General features: G+C 41.4%; 1 protein-coding gene across 5 annotated transcripts in view; it reads left to right on the top strand.

The window, feature by feature from the left end:
• The window catches only part of pard3ab (par-3 family cell polarity regulator alpha, b), a 238,652-nt gene extending 220,582 nt beyond the window's left edge, over positions 1 to 18,070 (top strand). For 4 of the 5 annotated variants that reach the window (XM_063462892.1, XM_063462889.1, XM_063462891.1 and 1 more), the window contains 3 exons: positions 2,980 to 3,103; positions 10,042 to 10,184; positions 14,207 to 18,070. In XM_063462892.1, the coding sequence (XP_063318962.1) occupies positions 2,980 to 3,103; positions 10,042 to 10,184; positions 14,207 to 14,600 (661 nt within the window). In that variant the 3' untranslated portion in view covers positions 14,601 to 18,070. Of the gene's footprint in view, positions 1 to 2,979; positions 3,104 to 10,041; positions 10,185 to 14,206 lie in introns of those variants that run through there. The other variant, XM_063462893.1, reaches the window with a different exon arrangement.
• Positions 18,071 to 19,836: the final 1,766 nt, after the last annotated feature.

Raw genomic sequence — 19,836 nt, 5'->3', positions numbered from 1 at the left:
TTAAGCTTACAGTTTGGACTCGGGGCCTCCATTATCTGGATCAGTTAAAAGTAAAAGTCAGTATTTTCAAGCTGTTAAAAACAGCGTAATCGATATCTGCTACTTGCAGATTACAGATTGTTCTTAGTATTGTAATGTTAATGTCATCTCTCTGACCAGTGATTGAACTGGATTTAGCACTTGATTTAGACTTGATTAGATGCCGATTTGGCAGAGAAAGGGTCAGCGGTAAACCTTTCCCCCCCAAACATTTCTTCTTTTTAAGCATCTGTCAAAGTTACCACAGAGTTTACAGACTTCCTGACCCACATTATAGCCAAGGATTTTAAAAAAGACACAAGTTTTGATTTTTTTTAAAAAAAATCCTTTGACTGTTTGGATTTTATTCTCAAAGCTTCTTTTTGAGCAATCCCTCTGCTTGAACACGCCGCATTAGGGCATATTGTAGTAGTGTCGTCAAAGTCTGCCCACAGTGCAGACATTACATCTTCCCAAAGCTCCTTCCTTGCCAGGCTTAAGGCAGAGACAGACAGCTTTTCAGGAGGCACACCCGACCATGAAAGGCAGGGTGCATCTCAGCGTAAACAGCTTTGCTGGCAGCCCAGTCAGCAAGCCACAGTCCTCTTATTGAGTCCCAGAGACACTCCACTCCACAAAGCCTCACAGTGACCTTTCAGCCTCATACAGTAGTGCCAGATATTGAGTGAGTCTGTCCAGATGATGAAGCTCATCTCAGGCTAAATTTCAGCCTGCTGTTCTTCCTGGTCTCTGGGGTTTTTTGGCAGTACAGTTGTATTGTTGTGTTGCTCTTTCTTTGATTGATTTACAGCGTTTTGTCAAAGATTGGAGATCTTTGATCCCTTTATTTGAGTTCCTGTTTTCTTTAGTCTCTCGGGCAGGATTCTGTAATATCAGCTGATACGTTTTTTTATTACAAGGTTGAGCCTCGGAAGACTGAAGAGCTTCCATCTGACAAACATTACATTTTTTTTAAGTATTTTTTTCTTTCTTTTGTTTGGACAGGCATCTGTTTACATACATTAGATATGAGCCTTTCTGCTAAAGCTGGCATTGAATCCTTGACCCATAGTCAAAAGGTCACACATCAGTTCAGCTGAGTTACAGAAAGGCCAAGCAGCTGTGTTACATGTCATGGAGATTAGCTGGATTGCATATGGCAGGTTCCTGGTCTTTAACAAGGCTGACCGCCTCTGGCTCTTCTATTGTGTGTGTCTGGAGTTGATAGCTGGCTAAGTTGGTGGTGCTGTTGTGTTTTAGGTTATGCCATTAGGGCTCACTTTCTGGCTGTTTTGTGATGGATGAAATGAATTAGGCAGTAATTTTATGCTACATAGAGTCATACGTTGACCTAATAAAGACAAACTGCTATTCTAAGTCTATTCTAAATGTGCAGCTGCTCTGGGATTTCTTCTTCTTCCTTTTTTGCATATGCACAGCGTGTATTTTATGTTTTTTTAACTTTAGTTTAATCATAACCCTTACCAGTTGCAGTTTGGAATTTTTTATGCTGACCCTAACGCTCCCCGTCTTCAGTCAGGAGAAGATTTGAAAAAGCTGAAAAGGTTGCAGGCTGGACCTTTTGAGTTTGAGAGATAACAAAGTCCACAGGAATTTCCTGGCAAAAGTTGGAAAGTTGAAAAGTCAAGCTCAGAGTCACAGTCACCCGCTGCTCCTTCATTCAGAGCCCAACACTTCTATTCATTCACACTGTGTGAGAGGGAAAATGTGTTAATTACTTTCCTCTGTAGGAGGCCATGTGAATTTAACACTAACCTGTCCCTTCGTTTCTATTTAGGTCTATAGATTTCTCTCCATTCTGTGTTCATGAGGACGCAGAAACCTTTATGGTGAAATGCAGAAAAATCAGTGGAAATAAAATAGCTAAATTTTAGGACTGATTTATGACGCATGGTCCAAACCGTTGGTGAAAGGGAGTAACTTTCAAAATCTAAATTTCACACAATTTATATATATAAAACTATGAGGAGAAATAAGATAAGATAAACCTTTATTAGTCCCACACTTGGGAACTTTTTTGTTAACAGCAGAAAGTACAAGTTTAAGAGTAGTAAAATTTAAGAAAACACAATAGAATAGGATAAGATAGAATAACATACTGTACAACAAGAATAAAATACTATATACAGTAGAATAAAGTACTGTACAAAATAAAATGTTCAGTTATAGTAGGAACAAACAAGAAATAAATACAACACATGAGAATAAATAAACATTTTTGTAAATATACATATTTGTATCACTCTATTGTTATCTATCTACACATTTTAGTTTTTACATATAATGTATAAAATGATTTTCAGCGTAAAGTAAATCAAAACAATATTTTTGTTCCCTAAAATCGTCCTACACACTTCATGGTGTTATATCTGAGCATTTCAGACTCTGTAATTCCTAATATAGTTGCAGTTGTAGAGTTATTATGAATGACCAGTGTGAGTGTATTTACTCGTTGTACCATGAGGAAGTTACACTGACAGCAGCGTTGTCTGATGTAAACAGGGCTGCGAAAGACAATAGCAGCGCAGTGGATGAATGATATAAGGCTGCGATGGGAAGGATGGGGTGGGGGCGTGGGCATGTTGGAGTACTACTCACCGTTCACCACTAGTCTTTGTTCATTGTTCTGAATAATACATCAGAAGCACATTAGTTTGATTCATATTGCTGTTGGCTCAGCTGTAAGCTCGCTCTTGGCTCCGGCCTCACTTTATCACATTTTTTACATTTTATCTGGGTTGAGTAAATCCGGGTGCTTTGCCAGTGTCAACAGTGCATTTGATCAATTCATGGACAAAACACGCTGGACTTTAAAGAACATCATCCTGCAGGCCATTTCTGCCTGCAATGATGGAATCAGGTCACTTGTTAACAATGGACCTTTCACACTCATCCATCTCCCTCCACCCTCTCTCTTTTCTCTCCCTGCTCTCTCCCTAGTAACCGACTAACCCCCAGCAACCACGACCGGATACAGAGGCTGAGGCAGGAGTTTCAGCAGGCCCAGAATGTCCCGGACGACCCAGATGATCGCAGGAGGACCTACAGCTTCGAGCAGCCCTGGGTGAGTGTCTAAAATCACTGGGGCCTGTAACTAAAATCCGCTGCTGGGCCGAGAAGACGGCTAAACTGTAAGACTGTCCAGAAACGAGCGCTATCTACCAGGCCGAGACTCAAGTGCTAGCCTGAGGAGAATGCTAACAGTGTTTGCACCTGTGGCTAATGGTGCTTACCCTCACTAACCCCACTACTAGCAGCCATGAACAAGACTGATGGTCCTCTACACTTGAGGATTACCATTAACCTCCATTAGCCTTCATGGCTAATTGTGCTAATGCTAACACCGTCTGCATGCAGGAGTCCTCACACCTCCTGATACAACCATCACTAACCCCACCCACCTGTCACGACCTGCTGTACTGATCCATCGTCTTCATTTTCTGTGTCAGTCATCCACATGGACCCGCCCACCACCTCATGGATTTGGGTCATTTCCATTTTGTTTCTGTGTATAGGGGGTCACCTGTTTTTCGACCTGTGCCTTCTTACAGTTTCAAGTGAGAGCTATGTGCTTTTTAACGGACATTGCTTTAAATCAAAGTTGCATTAGCTGAGGAGAGGGATAATCAGTGCATTCTGAAGCAACAAGGGGTAATTATAAGCGAACAAAATCTGAATGCCTTCAAAGTTTTTTTTGAGCTGATGCAATCACTTGTCATATTTTTAGTATTTATTTTAGTCCTCCTTGCTTCCTGGCACTGCACCTCAAGTGTACTTGGTTTTACATGAACTCTAGTAGAAAACTGTTTAAATGAACAGCCAGCTGTAGCAGATTTTAAACCTTATACATCATCTTTTTTATTCCCTTTTTTCTAATTGGTAGAATGTGTATTATAAATGAAATGTCTTCACATACTTGCGCTGAGTGCGGGACAACACACATTTTGTTTTGTTTTAACACACAGTCCCTCCCAACTTATTCTAATATATATAACACAATACATATAATTTTAAATAGTGTGTTATGGTGGTAGGTAGCACAAATGTGGGTTGTCCCATACCAGACAGTGTGTTGTCCATAAGGAATAACATTGAGCGCCCTTGTTAGCGTTTTCCCTCTACAAGGTGTTTTCGCACAAATATGTTTTTGTATATTTCTGTATGAACTTTTTTGTTTTTTAATTGTTGGTGTATAAACTAGAAATTCCCACTGTAACTTTGCTCAGTCTTTTGATGTGCAATGGAAAAACTTTCCCCTTGTGACTTATAATTGAAATGAATTGATAAAGTGAGAGCTCATGAACCATATCCTCTGTGTTCTGGCTCTTTCTTTTCTAACTAATAAGCCCAACAAATGTGTGCAGCAGTGTTTTGCATTTGGCAGTATTAACCAGTGTCCTGCGTGTAAATGGGATAGATGAACTGGTGCACATTCCAACCAGCATTGTACAGGAAAAGCAGCAGCGTGTGTGGGAAAGAAGAGCGTAGGTCATCTCTCCTTTTGTCTGAAAAACTACTGAGCGTGCTCTTGTTTAAAGAGCTGGACAGCGTTGCAGCGTTTTTTCTTTTATTAGTTGCAATGTACTTTCTATTGCCATCGAAATCATGGAAAGTAGTGTTAGTTACCCATAAAAATTACATATTCCATCAGCTGCAATGTTTTGTTCTTTGTTACCCGATAAATTGGTACATGAAAAAATCTTTGTGTCAAGAGTATTATTATTAAAGCTTAATTAGTCCGGAAATAAACCTGACAAGCACAGATTTCTCCCAGCAATCCTTTTCAGTTCCACAGCCTGTTAAATCCCTTTTACTTTGTCAGACTGCAGCCCACACTCAGGCTTTCTATAGTAATTGCATGTTATTAGACTCATGCTCTGGCCATACTTGTGGGCCATATGGAAAACAGGAGAACGTTTCTTTGAAATTCAATTACCTCTGCCTTGCATTTATTACGTTTTCTTGCTTCATCCGAGTGATGTGCTGCAAACCTCAAGGAGCCACCGTCCTTTTTCTTAATTCACCTACATCTGCCCCACTTAGTCTTTGCCAGAACAGTGCCGCATGTGAGATGGTGCCATTTGCTACTGCTCTTTTTTTCTTTTTTTATAGTAGAAAATTGTAATGCTGTATGATGCAAATGAAAATAGAGTTGCCTTTGTTCACCATATGTAGATTTATAGGGGCAGCAGTGGTTTTCGGTGCTGGAATAATTAATAGAGTAGATTTATTGAATTAATGGACAAAAACTTGGCTCAGCGTTTTAACATTTTCAAGCAAACTTGCCAAATATAAATCGTGAGAATCTGGTTTTTAACCATTGCAAATTTCAAATCCTAAAAAAGAAGACTATACTTTTGGTTATTTCATGAAATAATAATCTACAAATTAAGGCAAAACAGAGAGATTAGTTGGTGTTAGAACGATCATGAGTTCCAGCCCTAATTCACTCTGTTATCTCTCTTCTTTAAACTGGGAGTTATTGACCACAGTGTCACACCATACTGATACGACTGGTATCTGCAGCCGTCTTTCTCATCCACCCAATTACACATTTTTTAAATATGGATGGCTAAATAAACACTTATTTCTTAGCCATCCATATGTAGCCACATGCGTTGGGTCAATATATCCATTCTTTGTGATGGGTCCCCTCTCCTCCTTTTTCTCCATAGTTTGGGGAGCAGGAGAGGATTGTGGGTAGAACGGTCTAATTCCATCAACGATGACTGATGCTCACCCTCTCGGCAGCACCGCGCCAAGCTTTATTGCACTCATTTATACCACTACGGGAACTGAGGAGTTCATTCAGTTGATGTTGGGGGTTTAGAAATGGTACGATATTGCCTTTTGTATTTTACTGTAACATTTTAATGCTGCTATTATCTGGCCTCCTTCGGGGTATTTTCCACTCCCCTCTGCGATCACTGTGTTTAGGAATGAGAAAACATTCCCAAGAATATTCAGCACTCCCTGAAGGGATTTTTCTTTTTTCTCGAGTAGGGGGAAAAAATGTTAAGCCAGAACTTCTCCTATGAGCATTTTTAATTCACATGTGGAATACGGGCTATACAGGCACTCGCTCCTCCTTTATTGTCAGCCGAACCACAATCCAGCGCCACTCAGTGCCAGAGATGATTGCCCCGGCTTCATTTGGTATAAAGGCGAGCCTCGTTAGCACTCTTAATCGTTTTATGGCCTTCCCACCAACTGATGTCCACACTGCTCCCACCAGGCTCTCAATACGTTGCGCAGCCATAAAAGTAATTAGATTGGCTTTGTGTTGCAACTAATCTGCACACAGTTATTGCACCCACACAGCTAATGAGCATTGCAGGAAGAGGGGTTGTGGTACAAGTGTGGGCTGAACCTCGAGGTGAAACTTGAGGTTTCTGAGAGAGATCTGTGTGTATGCATTCTTGTGTGTATGCCTTTGTGAGGTCCAGTATGATCTGCACTGCCCTTGCATATTTTAACAATGTTTGGGTTATGATTACGATCAAGTTAAGAATATGGATTAGGCTTGTAGTTGCAATAAAGGGGATTAAGGTTAAAAGCTAATTATACTCCAAATGAAGCATTTATCAGATTGCTGAATGGCTAAAAAGGTACAACCTTTGCAACTTCTGAATTAGTGGGGGAAATATCCGCTAATCAGGTGTGTACACTTTCCTAGGCAAATTAGCGTGGACCAACATGCAAAAATATGCAAGATTTGAGCTTCTGTCACAAGTTTGCAACTGCTACCGTCTCTTTTGGTGAGTGCTTTTAAGGAGACGGTGTATCATAATGTGTGCCATTATCCCCGTTTGAACTGCAGCAGCCTAGGACATACATCTCTCCAAGAAAAAATGGAGAGGAATTGCAAGGCCATAATGTCAGGGTTATTTCTTCCCCCTGCCTGTAAGTATCGCTACTAGGGAACAGATATTGATACTTTTCTTTGTAGGCATGCCGGGGCAACAAATAATATGAAGGCATTTGTTTCAATATAGTCAACCTCTTTTGGGCTAAGAAATTCTCACAGTTTAGCAGTAAAAATGTGTATGTGCATATCTGAATCACGCCGTTGTATGCAGTCATGAACTATTTGCTACCACAAAATTGAAATTTATCTCAGCTGTCTGTGTCTGAGTGCACATACCTACCACAGCCCGATAACAGGAACACAGGAGGTGTTCGTGTATGGGGAGGACTGTCACGATGTCAGGTGTTGTCTTTTTCATTAACACCCACTAACATCCATCACATCTCATTGTGTAACCCTTCTGAGTCTCCAGCATGGCTCCCCCTCCTCTCTCACATCACCTTCCCTCCCTGTCTGTCTGTGTGACTCACCTTCATTTTGACCTGAGAAGAGACGAGCTCAGGGTGTGTCTGCCCCACTAACTGCTGGTAAGTGTCTGCGGTTTGGGCTTGGGCGGGTGGAGGGGTGCGATGGGGAGATTTTGCGAGGGTATCTTGTGTCAGGGATGGCTGCTAGTTTTATTGGGCTACTGTGAGGAAACTCGAACTCCAAGTTGTGGTGATTTTCATGCTTTGAATTTGTACCGAGGGATCGTGTGCTCTTTTCTCTATTTTAAGTCAAGATGTCCGTGCAAATATAACTCGGTGGCAGTTTAGTTTTCAGAACAAAACGCCATTTTCATAAAAATATGTATTGATGTGTGCTATTATACAGGCAATGTGGTGTTTTCGCCACACTAATTTATGAGAGGCCTATCAAGAAAACAAAAACTCTTTTGTTGTTTCTTTAAGGATTTTGCATATTTACAGCATGAAATTCACCACAATTTTGTAGCCTAGCTACAGCTGTATATACATGTGTCATGTATGTGTATTTGATGTGTATAGTTTGAGTTTCCAGTGATTATCAGTTCACATTAAAAACGAAATTATTCTACTTACTTCACACTTTGGCACATTAGAGTCTTTCTTGCGTTCCTTGAGGCTCTTCAGCCCCATAAATATTTAACGGGACACAAAAAAGTCATCAGTATTTATTTAACACTGGGAGTGTAAAACTCCCACAAGTCCCAGAGTCATATTAGCTTTTATGAGTACAAGCAGCGCTCTGATCAACACATCGTTACTGACAATTTTCAGCTTTGTCACAAGGACATTTCCAGCAGCACTTTTGCTCATGTTAGAGCCACAAAAGGTGATACAGAAGGTGGTAAGACATTTTAGCTCTTATTTATATTTCAAAACACTTTGATACAGGTTGATTGTGTCCATAACTAATCTGAGAAGAAACAGTTCTGTGTTACTTGTGACACATTTGCAGTTAGACAGTGTCCTGCACTGAGATCAGCAGAATATCTCTGAATTCTGTAAGTTTCCTATACATCTTTTTTTAACCAAATTTTAAAATCTGTGGATTATCTAATTATAGTACATAAACAAAATGTCTTTATTAGTTACAATATGGTGCAAAAGTCTCAAGCCACCACTCATTTCTTTATATTTTACTAGGAAATGGGCAGCAGTCAATAATTAAATGAAATATGTACAATCACAAATGGAAATGTAGTATTTAAGGCAAACATAGTTGGTACAATTGTAGCAAGCTTGAAAGTCGATATTTGGCCACGTAATTTCTTTGAATAGTCTTCAGGAATAGTTTTCCAGGCTTCTAGAAGGACATTCAAAGCTTTTTCTTGGATGTTGGCTGCCTTTTGTTCTTTTCTCAGTCGAGATGATCCACACAGCTTCAGTAATGTTGAGGTCCGGGGTTTGGGGAGGCCAATCCATGACTGGTGTTTGGCATCAGTGACATGCTGAATCAGAGACTTTCTAAAACAGGGGTGGGGGAACTCCAGGCCTCAAGAGCCGGTGTCCTACAGGTTTTACATGTGTCCTTGATCCAACACAGCTGATTTAAATGGCTAAATTACCTCCTCAACATGTCTTGAAGTTCTCCTGAGGCCTGGTAATGAACTAATTATTTGATTCAGGTGTGCTGACCCAGGGTGGTATCTAAAACCTGCAGGACACCGGCCCTTGAGGCCTGGAGTTTCCAACCCCTCTTCTAGACGGTACTGCGTGGTGGATCAAAATCACCAACACTGCTGGCTGAAATGCAGCTCCAAACTGTGACGGAGGCTCCAGTGTATTTTACACACACACTGTTCGGCCTCTCCTGACCACCTCCATAATTATCACTTCATAAGATTGTCAGTCCAGTTCTTGTATAATTTGGCATACCTCAGCCTTTCTCCCCATTTTCCTTCCTTAAGAATGGCTTGTTGACAGCCACCCTTCCACTGAGACTATTTCTGATAAGGCTTCAGTGAACAGTAGATGGATGAAGGGCCAGGATGCATCTGTCAGGTCCTGTGTCAGGTCTTTGCTGGATCTCTTCCCCCGCCCCATTTTCTTAAGGACATGACTTTCAGATACTGCTCATCTACTCTAGGTAGTGTTTTAGACTTACCCCTTCTTCTTTTGTCCTCTACTTATCAGTTTCCTCAATTATTTTCAAGAACACACTCCACACAGTGAAATAGTTTCATCTTTAGCAGTCTTTTACACATTCAGCTAAAGAATTTAATCAGCTTTGCTAAATTGTCTGTTATGTGTAGACAAAACACCGGCCCATTCCTCGAGTTGGGTGCCTTTTAAAGGTGCTTGAATGATACAAGGACTGGATTGAAAATGAGGGGGAAAAGCAGCCAAAGTCCAGAGAAAGACTTTGAAAGACCTTCAGAAAGCCGGAAGAACCATTGGCTCAAGACCACAAAGATTACAAGAACGCGTGGCCCCTTGGAAGCAAAAGGGCTGGTTCAAGACTTTTGCATTCTATACATAATGTTTTTGATTTCTATGCAATATTTTTAACCCAATGGACATTTTCTGTGATATTCATTAGTTAGTATCTTCTGTGGATTGGCATCAAAGTGCAGTAGCTAGACAACTAAAGTATGTCTCTGATTATATGCGCGGTGATTGTGTTCTCACTGAGACTGAGTTCTAACTGAGCTGCCGCTCTCATGTTTTCAGTCAAACACCAGCAGCAACGGTCCAGGCGGGTACAGCCAGCCAGGCCGTCACTCGGTGTCGGTCGAGGTGCAGATGCAAAGACAGAGGCAGGAGGAGAGAGACTCGTTCACCCAGGCGCAGCGACAGTACAGCTCCCTGCCGCGGTAAGATTGACGGATGTAGAACTTGACACGATTGTGTTTGATGTTTATTTCTGTTCAACAATCGATACGTACCAAGAGATTTTCGTGCGTCTGTCTAATATGAAAAGTGTCCTGGAGTTTGCGACTGTTTGAGATCCGGTGTAATGGATCTCGAGCAGTGACGCATGTGCGGTTTTACGTGTGCGCGTTCGTGTACGCGCCTGTCTGATTACGTCTGATTCATCGTAATGGCCCAGTGACAGTAGTGATGGCAGATTAAATTTATAGATACATATATAAACCGTCTGAGTAAGAAAAAGGGTCATAGCTGGTCAGCTTCAGACCACAAAGCTGCACACACACACTCTCAGTGTCAGGATGGACAGATCATGTTACCCTCTTCCAAAGATATGACATGATTGCTTTCCTCTCCCTTAATGTAATTCCCTTTGATCTGCATGAGATGCGCGTCTCTTGTTCCAGGAAGTGTGCTGGGGTGTGGGTGTGTTTTTTTTTTCCTCTATTCTTTTTGTTCTAAATTTGAGAAGTTCTGGTTATTGCTTTAATGCTTTTGGTGTGAGTTTAGGGTTGATTTTGGTGAAATGTTTACGTCCAGGGTGGACATTTTCAGCACCCCTGAACACATTACATATATTTACATATTTGTATCATATGTAGAGTAAAAATGAGCCCCTCTAAAAACGCTAAAGCACTTGGAAAGTCAGGAAATAAAAATGATCGTTTCCCTTCCTCAGTATTGTGTTTTTAAAAAAGAAAAAAAACTATGTTAAGTAACAATGACACCTAGTAATGAGATTATAATCATAGATTTGATGTTAATTTAAAATCATAGCAGTACCCTATTATGGATATTTTTTAATTCTTCACTTTAAGCATGAAAAGTCCAGAAGGAAAACATTGTTCACAGCTACTGTCGCCTTTCCCGAAGCCATCTGTGTAATTTCTCCTTCAAACTCATTTTAAGGCCAACTATGTTTAAGCAGACACATCCTGGTGCGTGTCGCCTCACACTTACCATACATATACAACATTTAATACATTATCTTCTCTTACTTCACCGTAGTACTCTAATCCACTGTTATCAACATAAATCCCTTCCTTGATAAATATTGCAGGCAGCTTTGCTGAAAGATTAATGAACTACCGTCGCGCTCCAGCGGTCAGAGGCAACATCCTGTGGCCGCATACCCTCACTTTTACACTAATTCCATTAATAAACTGCTCTGTTTGGATAAACACGGCTGCAGTTTCTCCAGAACACTAAGTATTGTTTGACTGAGAAGCATAACATCCTTTGGAGTCAGAGGCTTTACATTTTCCATTTGGAAGGTCACGGCTCTGTTGAGCGTCAAGTGGATGAGCATAGCTTTTTATTTATTTTTTAATAACAGTATCATTCCATAAAAACAGCGTTTATTCTCGACAAAGGCCAGTTCTCTTCTGGATGAGACCCTTTCCTAAACAAGGAGGCATGAGTGAAAATAAATGGCCACCATTGGAAATAATGATGGGGAATGGGATCTTTATCACAGATCAGCACCATTGATCTGTGAGCCAAAGTAATGCCATTTCGGAACGCCAAAGGCTGGCTGCAACAGCTGGCATTTGGTTTTACTTGTGTGTGCCTGCGTGCATGCGTGGGTGTCGCAACCACATGTCATGACACCCCTGCCCCATCTCCCCTTTTCTCTGTCAGTCTCACTCTGTCACCTTTTCCCTCTCTCTTTCTTCATGCTTCACTGTGTGCATGAGTGGAATACAGAACGGTATACATCTCTCTGTATTTACCACACATGTACACGCTCCCTCTTGGCACAGCATAAGACTGAGGCGGTGATCTGGTTTGCATTTCTCAGCAGGGAGGCAGACCGGCTTTGGCCTCTTTGTCAACAATATGAAATGAAATCAGATCCCGGGGACGCCTGTCTCTGAAAATTGGAAGCGCTCAGGCGTGTGCAAGAATAAACCTGGGCTATATACTCCTATCTTGCCGATCGAGGAGCGTATCCATTCCCAATCGCATTCAATCCCCCTTGAATAAAAACAAAAGGTCTTTTTTGTTCTCATTAAGGATTTTTTTTCCCTCCTCTTCCTACTGAAATCCAAACACAGGAATAATACGATTTCTTCACAGCTGGCTGATAAACCTGCTAATTATGCATGGCTCACAGTCAAATGCCCATTGATGTTTTTGTGTGTCGCCGTCTTCTATGTCTCTTGCTCCCGTTTTGCCCTCGGGATAAACGGGTGGAGCTGTTAGACTCGGAATACTCATGCATATCGTATAGGCTCACAAACACACACAAAGGCAAGGCTGCCACAAAGAGGCCAGCCAAGCAGAAATGAGAGGTGATGTCACACATCTGGACCCCCCCCCGTCTGTCTATCTTTCTTATAAAGGCCAGGGCAGTCCCCCAGAATCACGACAACCAACTGCGCCTTTAAGACTGTTGTGTCAGGTGTTGCATATCAGCCCGTATGAATCCATAGGGGACAACATGGTCGCCTCATTTTTCTAGCTGCAAAAGGTCTGCTATTTGTGTCTGTCAGATCCAATGCTCTGCTATTACTGTCTGTCAGATCCAATGGCTGTTTCAGTCCGTCTCAACGTGGGCCCAATGTGCTGGAAGGAGACTCTGACATGGTTAGGTATCCCTGTATGTTGTCGCTGTGGGTTGATAGTTGCCCAGAGGCAGTTTGTGAGGCTCTAATGGTGCCTCATTTTCATTGAATGTGATGTTTTGGCTCCTGTGCTACTGACACTATCATTTTTTTTTCTCAACAACAGAAAAAATAATCCAAACACTAGTGCTTTGCCTGGAGGTAACAGGTTCGGTTGTTAATAAACCCAAAATTAGTTTTTGTGAGAGAATATTTGTTCATTTTACCTCAAATACATAGTCAAATTATTCAATTTCAGGTATGTCAGTAATTATTACATCAGTTTAAAAAATAAATAAATAATCAGTTCCATCATGTCAGTTCAGTCAAGTTAATTTACTGGTTGTAATACAACCATGTCAGTTGATGGTTGGAAGGGCACCGACAAAGAAGCATAATGTGGCAAAGCCCCTTCTTGATTTTTAAAGAAACCCATCCAGGATCCACCCTAAAATATTCCTTTGAGGAAAAGCGGACAGAAAAATGGCCCAGAACAGATAAATCCACCTTAAATCTCACCTTAATAAAAGAGTTTTCTGTGCTGATCTCCATGGCAACATTACACCTTATGTTTGCATCGCCTATGTGAAGTTAGCTGTAGCCTAAAAATACTAACTGCTTTTAATGGCAATAAACATAGGAGTGACAAACGTAATGACGGTAAACTTTTTTTCCTCTCTTAAATCTGTCAAATGAAAACCTCGTGACATAATTTCGAGTCATTGTACAAAAAATATCTCACCTAACGCTCGAGGTGGTAGATTTTTCCAGAGCTTTAAACGTCGCGTCTTAGTCCCACTGAAGAAGAACCAGAGAGTAAAAGCTTAAAAAAAGCTGACTTTGACATAAGACTATATTTTACACTCAGTTTCAAAAAGTGCTTCCCTTTCTATGTTATCAAACCTACACTATGAATTGCAGCATTTGCTACAACTGATGAAGTCAGTTTGTAGGCAAATATATTCAGAAAATAACCACATGTGGCATGATCCCTAAAAACAGATTGTGCATATGAATATCTTGACTCTATAGACAAGAAAGCTTTGACTGAAGGGGAGAGGAGGCTTTGTGTACTTGCAGGTAAACGGTCCTTGTGGAGAACAAAATAGGGATCGCACGTGCCAAGATGAAATCTCTATCGAAACTGTCAGCTATCATCTTAGGACAATGTAACAGGAAGTCACAGCCAGGATATCCAAAGGCAAGGACTGGAAACTGATAGGTTTCCAGATTGCTGATGGCGTGATTAACTAAATAGGGAGTGAAAATGAGGTGATAAAAACAACCTAGAGTTAATTATTTATGAATATGTCAAAAGCCGTTTCACATTTACCCTTGCTGTATTTTTCTTTCTACTTCAGGCAACCCAGGAAGAACCCTAGCACCATCTCCCAAGACTCTTGGGATAAGGCATACCCACCTGGTGAAGGGTTCCAGACTGCTAAGGACAACCCCAGGTACTCCAGCTACCAGGGCTCCAGGAACGGCTATCCAGGTGGAGGCGGTGTCAATGCCAGAGTCCTTCTGGAGGCCCAGGAGCTCTTGAGGCAGGAGCAGAGACGCAGAGAGCAAGAAGCCAAAGGGAAATTAATGCAGGAAAGTGCCGGCAACAGCAGCTATGAGGGGTACACGGCACATCTGAAAGACCCCGCCTCTCCTAAAGGGCCGTACCGACACGACGTGCCACCTTCGCCTTCACAGTTAGCGAGGCTTAATAGATTGGGTTCTGAGAAAGGAAGACTTTTTTATTCTTGAAGAGCATCATTGGACTGATTGATGAAGAGCCAAACGAAACGATTAGAGCCAAGGGGATTGTTTTGAAGAAAGAAAAATGGACACTATGAATCTTGACAGGGGACAACCTAGAGGTCTTATAGTTTAGCAGTGATCTTATAGGTAAACAGTTGTGAAGTGTACTCGGTATGTGGGTGTTTGTGTTCAGTCCTCGTGTGAGGATGACCTATACTAGTCAGTCATTCACCCTCCTACAAACAGTGCCTTCTCTGCATTCACGGACACGAAGCTTGTTCGCAGTCGTCCAGGACTCTGATTCATCGAGATCTGGCATCGTCGTGTACTGACAATCAAATGGGCAGACAGGCAAGTGAGTGGGCGCTTTTTTGAGCCCACGGGGAGGCGTAAGTTTCTGTGTGGGTTTTGTATGTGGGCATGTGACAAGGTACATGTTTCACTATCAAGAATGTGTCCCGCGGATGACTCTGCCCACCTGTCACGTTCAGCCCCGACAGATGCTGCCGGTGTTTATCAGCATTCTGTTTTCTCTGCTTTTAGTCTTCTCTCCACAGCAACACAACTCGCACAGTACTCCACAGGGAGCACAGAAAACAAGGCAAAGTGTGTAAAAGAAAGCGGGGCGCATTGTGTGTGTTATTAATAAAAAAGACCCCCTCATAAATGATTCATATTTTGTGTTATCTCCATGGAGGAGGCTCAGGCAGAGAGGGTAGACAGCTCTGATCCTCTGCCTGGCCCCTCTGCTTGGCTCTGGGCTTGACTTGCCGGCCCGCCCGCCTGTCTGTCTGGAGCCCTCATCCTCTCTGCGTTGTTCTCGTCTTCTCTCTGTTCATTACGCTCCTATTTTCTTTTTCTACCTCAACACCCCTACCTTTATCCTCTGCTCCCCTGCTCTCCCTTCTTTGCACATCTCACACCTTCGCTTCCCCTTACTCTTCCTCCTGCTACACGGTGCCACCCTCCTCCTCGTCTCCCGAGTCAGGCTCTGCACTGAATTTTTCATCACAAGCCACCTGCTGCCTGCCAGAGCCAAAGAACGCTGCCACCGGAGGCATCGACAGAGGGCCCGGCTTCTGACATAAAGAGTGGAATAAAAGCCAAAAAAAAAAAAGACAGACAGAATAAAGATGGGAAGAGAGACAACGAGCCTCCGAGTGTGAGATTAGCTGGAGCTTTTTCCCAGTTTTAACAAAAGGCAAAACTGTCCTTGGGAGTTAATTGCTTTCAATTGCTATAATTGCTTTTTGTATTTTTTTGCAGTTGTTAGCATTTAGTCAGCCCCATTCTCCATAATAATTTAAAAAGAGGGAACAGGTAAACGGGCTATCATACTTTAAAAAAAGCATCAGTCAATAGATAATCTGAATGCCAAAAGCTTTTATAGGGCAGAACAAAATGACAAAAACAGCTTATTTACTGGCACATCATTTTGTTGTTATTTTGCAGTGTCTAGCTCTGAGTTTGCTTTTGCTGCCATAAGTCGATGAAATAGGACTTTTCTCTTGACAATAGAAGAAGGAAAGAAGCCGTTCTTTCCAAACAAACGTTTAAAACATTTTTAACTCCCTTTTAACCATCCTGAAATGTTTCCCTTAATATGGCAATTAGGCTTAGTGGGTTATGCTAACTTCGTGTTTACCACCTCTTTCTCTGTGCAGCTGGTACAAATATGGAATCTCTCCACAGGCTCACAAGTAAACAAACGGGCTTTCATTAATCATTATGCAAGGTGAGAGGGTCATCTGGCTGTTAGCCCTGCATGGAGTTCCCATGGAAGTGGCTTTTCCGGGCAGCAGGGGTTTTGTGTGACACAGGTGAAGATTCCACAGCAATCTTCAGGCTGGAATAATGCTAATGCACACTAGTCACAATAGCGCTTCAGTTTATTTTGCTTGCTGTCGAACTGTCTATTGTTAGCTAACTATTTACATTTGATTTATTCAAATGTCTTCCTCCCCTTTTCTCCCAATGGCTCCGCTTAAAATTGAAGGAAGATTGTTATGAAAATGAAAAGGTTGCACACAGATTTACGTCGGACCTCTTGGCAAACCCACTGATTCTGTTCAAAATGAACTGGTTTCGTAGGTTTTTGCTGTGACAGCCTTGAGAAGGACTTTTATTCTCGATTTGTTTTGTTGTTGTTGTTGTTGGTCTCCATTTTATGAGGAAACAGAACTTAAAAAAACCAAACCGGAACAAATTAAACAAGAAATATCTGCAAGACTAGATAAAAATTTCCATTCTGGCCCAACTCTGCAGCTGCTGATTGAAAACTTTCTGTGAGGCACTAATCACTGAAGCCAGCTGTTGTAGGTGTACTGGGAAAAAACGCTTGGGCATCGATGACACATACTTTAAAAAAAATAAAAAATACTGCCACCAGCCCACTATTATAATTGCTGCCGTAGGTGGCAACCTCTTATCTTGTCTTTCTTTGACAGCGCTAATGTTTGTGACGTGATTGTGTCTGCCTCCGAGCTAACAAATGAAACGGGACAGGGGTCAAATTTTAAACAAAAGGGAAATACAGAAAAAGCTACAGAGAACAAATGGGCAGTGCATAATCACCCTTCACTCCCACACCATCTCCATATGCAGAGGGAAGCTGCATGATAAACATTATCTCCTGCTGGTTAATGAAGACCCTTGCTGGGATAGATGCAGGCCTGGTAAGGGTAATGAGTGAGATGAAGTAAAATTGAACCTTTAGTTGCATTGTTCCAGGTTTAAACTTAGCAAAGCTAACAATATTGTTCAGTGCACGTATTTATGTGTGCATGGGTGCAATGATAGAAACTGATTTTGGGGAGGGGGGCGTCTTCCCAGTTTGAAGGTTTTTAAACCCACCTGAGAATGAAGCTGATGAAAAACTTACCAAAAAAATGACACAAGCTGTGCAGATGAGAGTAAAAGCATTCTCCATTACGCACATTATTTTACCGAAGTGTTTGGTTCCTGCTGTGAACACAAATTGCAGACCAGCATATTTAGAAGGATGTATTTGACCTGTGCTCTAAATACAGTGGATTTAGCTGCTCAGCTGTTCCTGTTATATCAATAAGTGCCTGAGATAATATCACAAAATGTTACACAAAGAAGGTTATGATGTGATTTTTTTTTTCTGTCAGTGACACTGCAGCACACAAATTACAGTGGATTTTGTTTTTTTTAACATTTTAAATCCATATTAAGGGTACACTTTCCTGAACGTTTTTCTTTTAATATTTGTAAGAGCCAACACTTGCGGACAGTTATCATTGTATTTGTACTCTGTTTGATATGCCTTCAACCATACTGCACCACGATGTGTTTTAAAATATCTCAAAAGAAATGGAAGTTATTAGATGCTGATGTGCAATTGTTTTGTTTGTTGTTGTTGGGTTTTTTTTTTCCAGAAAACTTTTACATGATCTATTAAGAAATGTATGCAGCCACTTCTTCCTGTACATATCAAATTTAGAATAAAACAAAAGGCTGTTCCATCCTGTTTACAACCTCGCCTTGCCTCTGTCTCGCTCCACCTCCCTAGCTTTTCTTCCCAACCCTGATCAGACGTGTCGTCAATTAACCATGAGGGACTCTGCAGTCAGATGTCAAACCTGTCAGGGCTGCTTGCTGATGTCTTTTTCAGAAAGACAAACTGAGAGAGTTTGATGGATAAAGAGGAGATAACATGATGAAATCATTCATTCCCGTGGGGGGAAATGGTGTAGCAGTTGATGTACAAACATAACTGAAACAAACATTTGGCTAGTGGGTAACGGCGCTGTCTCCCCCCGTGTAACCGACCTGGTGAATACAATGAGATAATCTCCCAAAACACCACTGCGTTTCCTGTTATTAAGTCCAACTTTATTCCCACTGTGACTCACAGGGGACCTGTTGAGCAGCTCCCTGCTACTGTTTTTGTTCTTCAGGCCAAAGGTGACATCCTAACTAAATACAATTAATGCTGCTTAAGACAACAGCCTGCATGTGTTGAGAGAAACTAAGATATAGGTACACAGGAAAAAGAGCTGGAAGCAGTTTGATCCCTCTACCTCATCCTGCGTTTTTTTTATTATTCACAGCAGTTGTTCTTTTTGCTGGGTTAATAGCATGACATTAAGAAGGAATTATACATGTCATGTGTAACAATGCCACGATCACAGTGAGACAACAGAAGGGATTTTGTGTGCTTATTTCTTCTTTGAAATTTTGAGTCGCAGACTGTCGATGATAACCTTCAGACCACATCCTTTAAGGTTCACTGAGGAAGCTCGCATGAATACCCGGCCATTCACGCTTGCATTTATGAGGGCATTTGGCACTGACAAGTGTGGATTTACAAGAACACAGGATGCCGTTTCAGCTGTCTCATTCCACATTGGTATTCAAATACAGCTGAAATATGGAACATGCACAGCCCTCCCAGGGTTTACTGCAGTGCACTGAGACCCAGTCAGAACTAACAGGTGCTTTCAGGCTTCAGCTCATACCTTGTAGGCTGGATACTTAGGCTTATATACTGTTGTTGGATATTGTGGTTTCCTTTATCCAGGGATGGAATTTGGTTCAAAACCATAAATGTTTAAAAATAAAATGAAAAAAATAAAGTTGCTTAAGTAAAAAACTTACATAAACATAAAAAGATGAACAATAAAAATGTCTCTAGAAAGTAAAAAAGCTCAGAAAAATTAACACGGTACTAACAAAACCAGGGATTTATTCTAAACTGTTTAAGTTCAGTTTCACATTCATATTTTATCCACTTGTGCTTATCAGGGTCATCGGGGGGCTGGAGCCTGTCCCAGCTTCCATAGGGCAGGAGTCAAACCCAATAGTGTTCTTTCAGAATACGTATTACTTCCTGACTTGTTTGAAGCCTTTAGATCTCCATGCATTTAGTTTAACTCAGTGACTTGCAACTATGGCCCAATATTTCTTCCCATACAGCTGCAATCCTCAGAATGGGGCAACACATTGTAACATAAAGATTTATTTCCTTTTTCCTACAGCATGCTATCAGTGACCAAATGTAGTTTTTCTTGGGCATAATAATAATAATAATCAATGAAACAATCAGTCCTTAATATGTTTTGGCCAAATGTCGAGAATGTCCATGGACAAGTTCCAGTAATTAAGGAGTTATTTCTCTTGGCTGCGCAAAACATAACTACACTTTCTGTTTGCCATTAATAATTCCAGTACTTGCGGTTCTACCACCTTGCTGAAAGGCTCTCCAAAAATCCTCTTT

Source organism: Pelmatolapia mariae, linkage group LG18 (assembly GCF_036321145.2).
Source record: "Pelmatolapia mariae isolate MD_Pm_ZW linkage group LG18, Pm_UMD_F_2, whole genome shotgun sequence".
Classification (NCBI taxonomy): Eukaryota; Metazoa; Chordata; class Actinopteri; order Cichliformes; family Cichlidae; genus Pelmatolapia; species Pelmatolapia mariae.
This window is presented reverse-complemented; position numbering and strand designations above follow the sequence as displayed.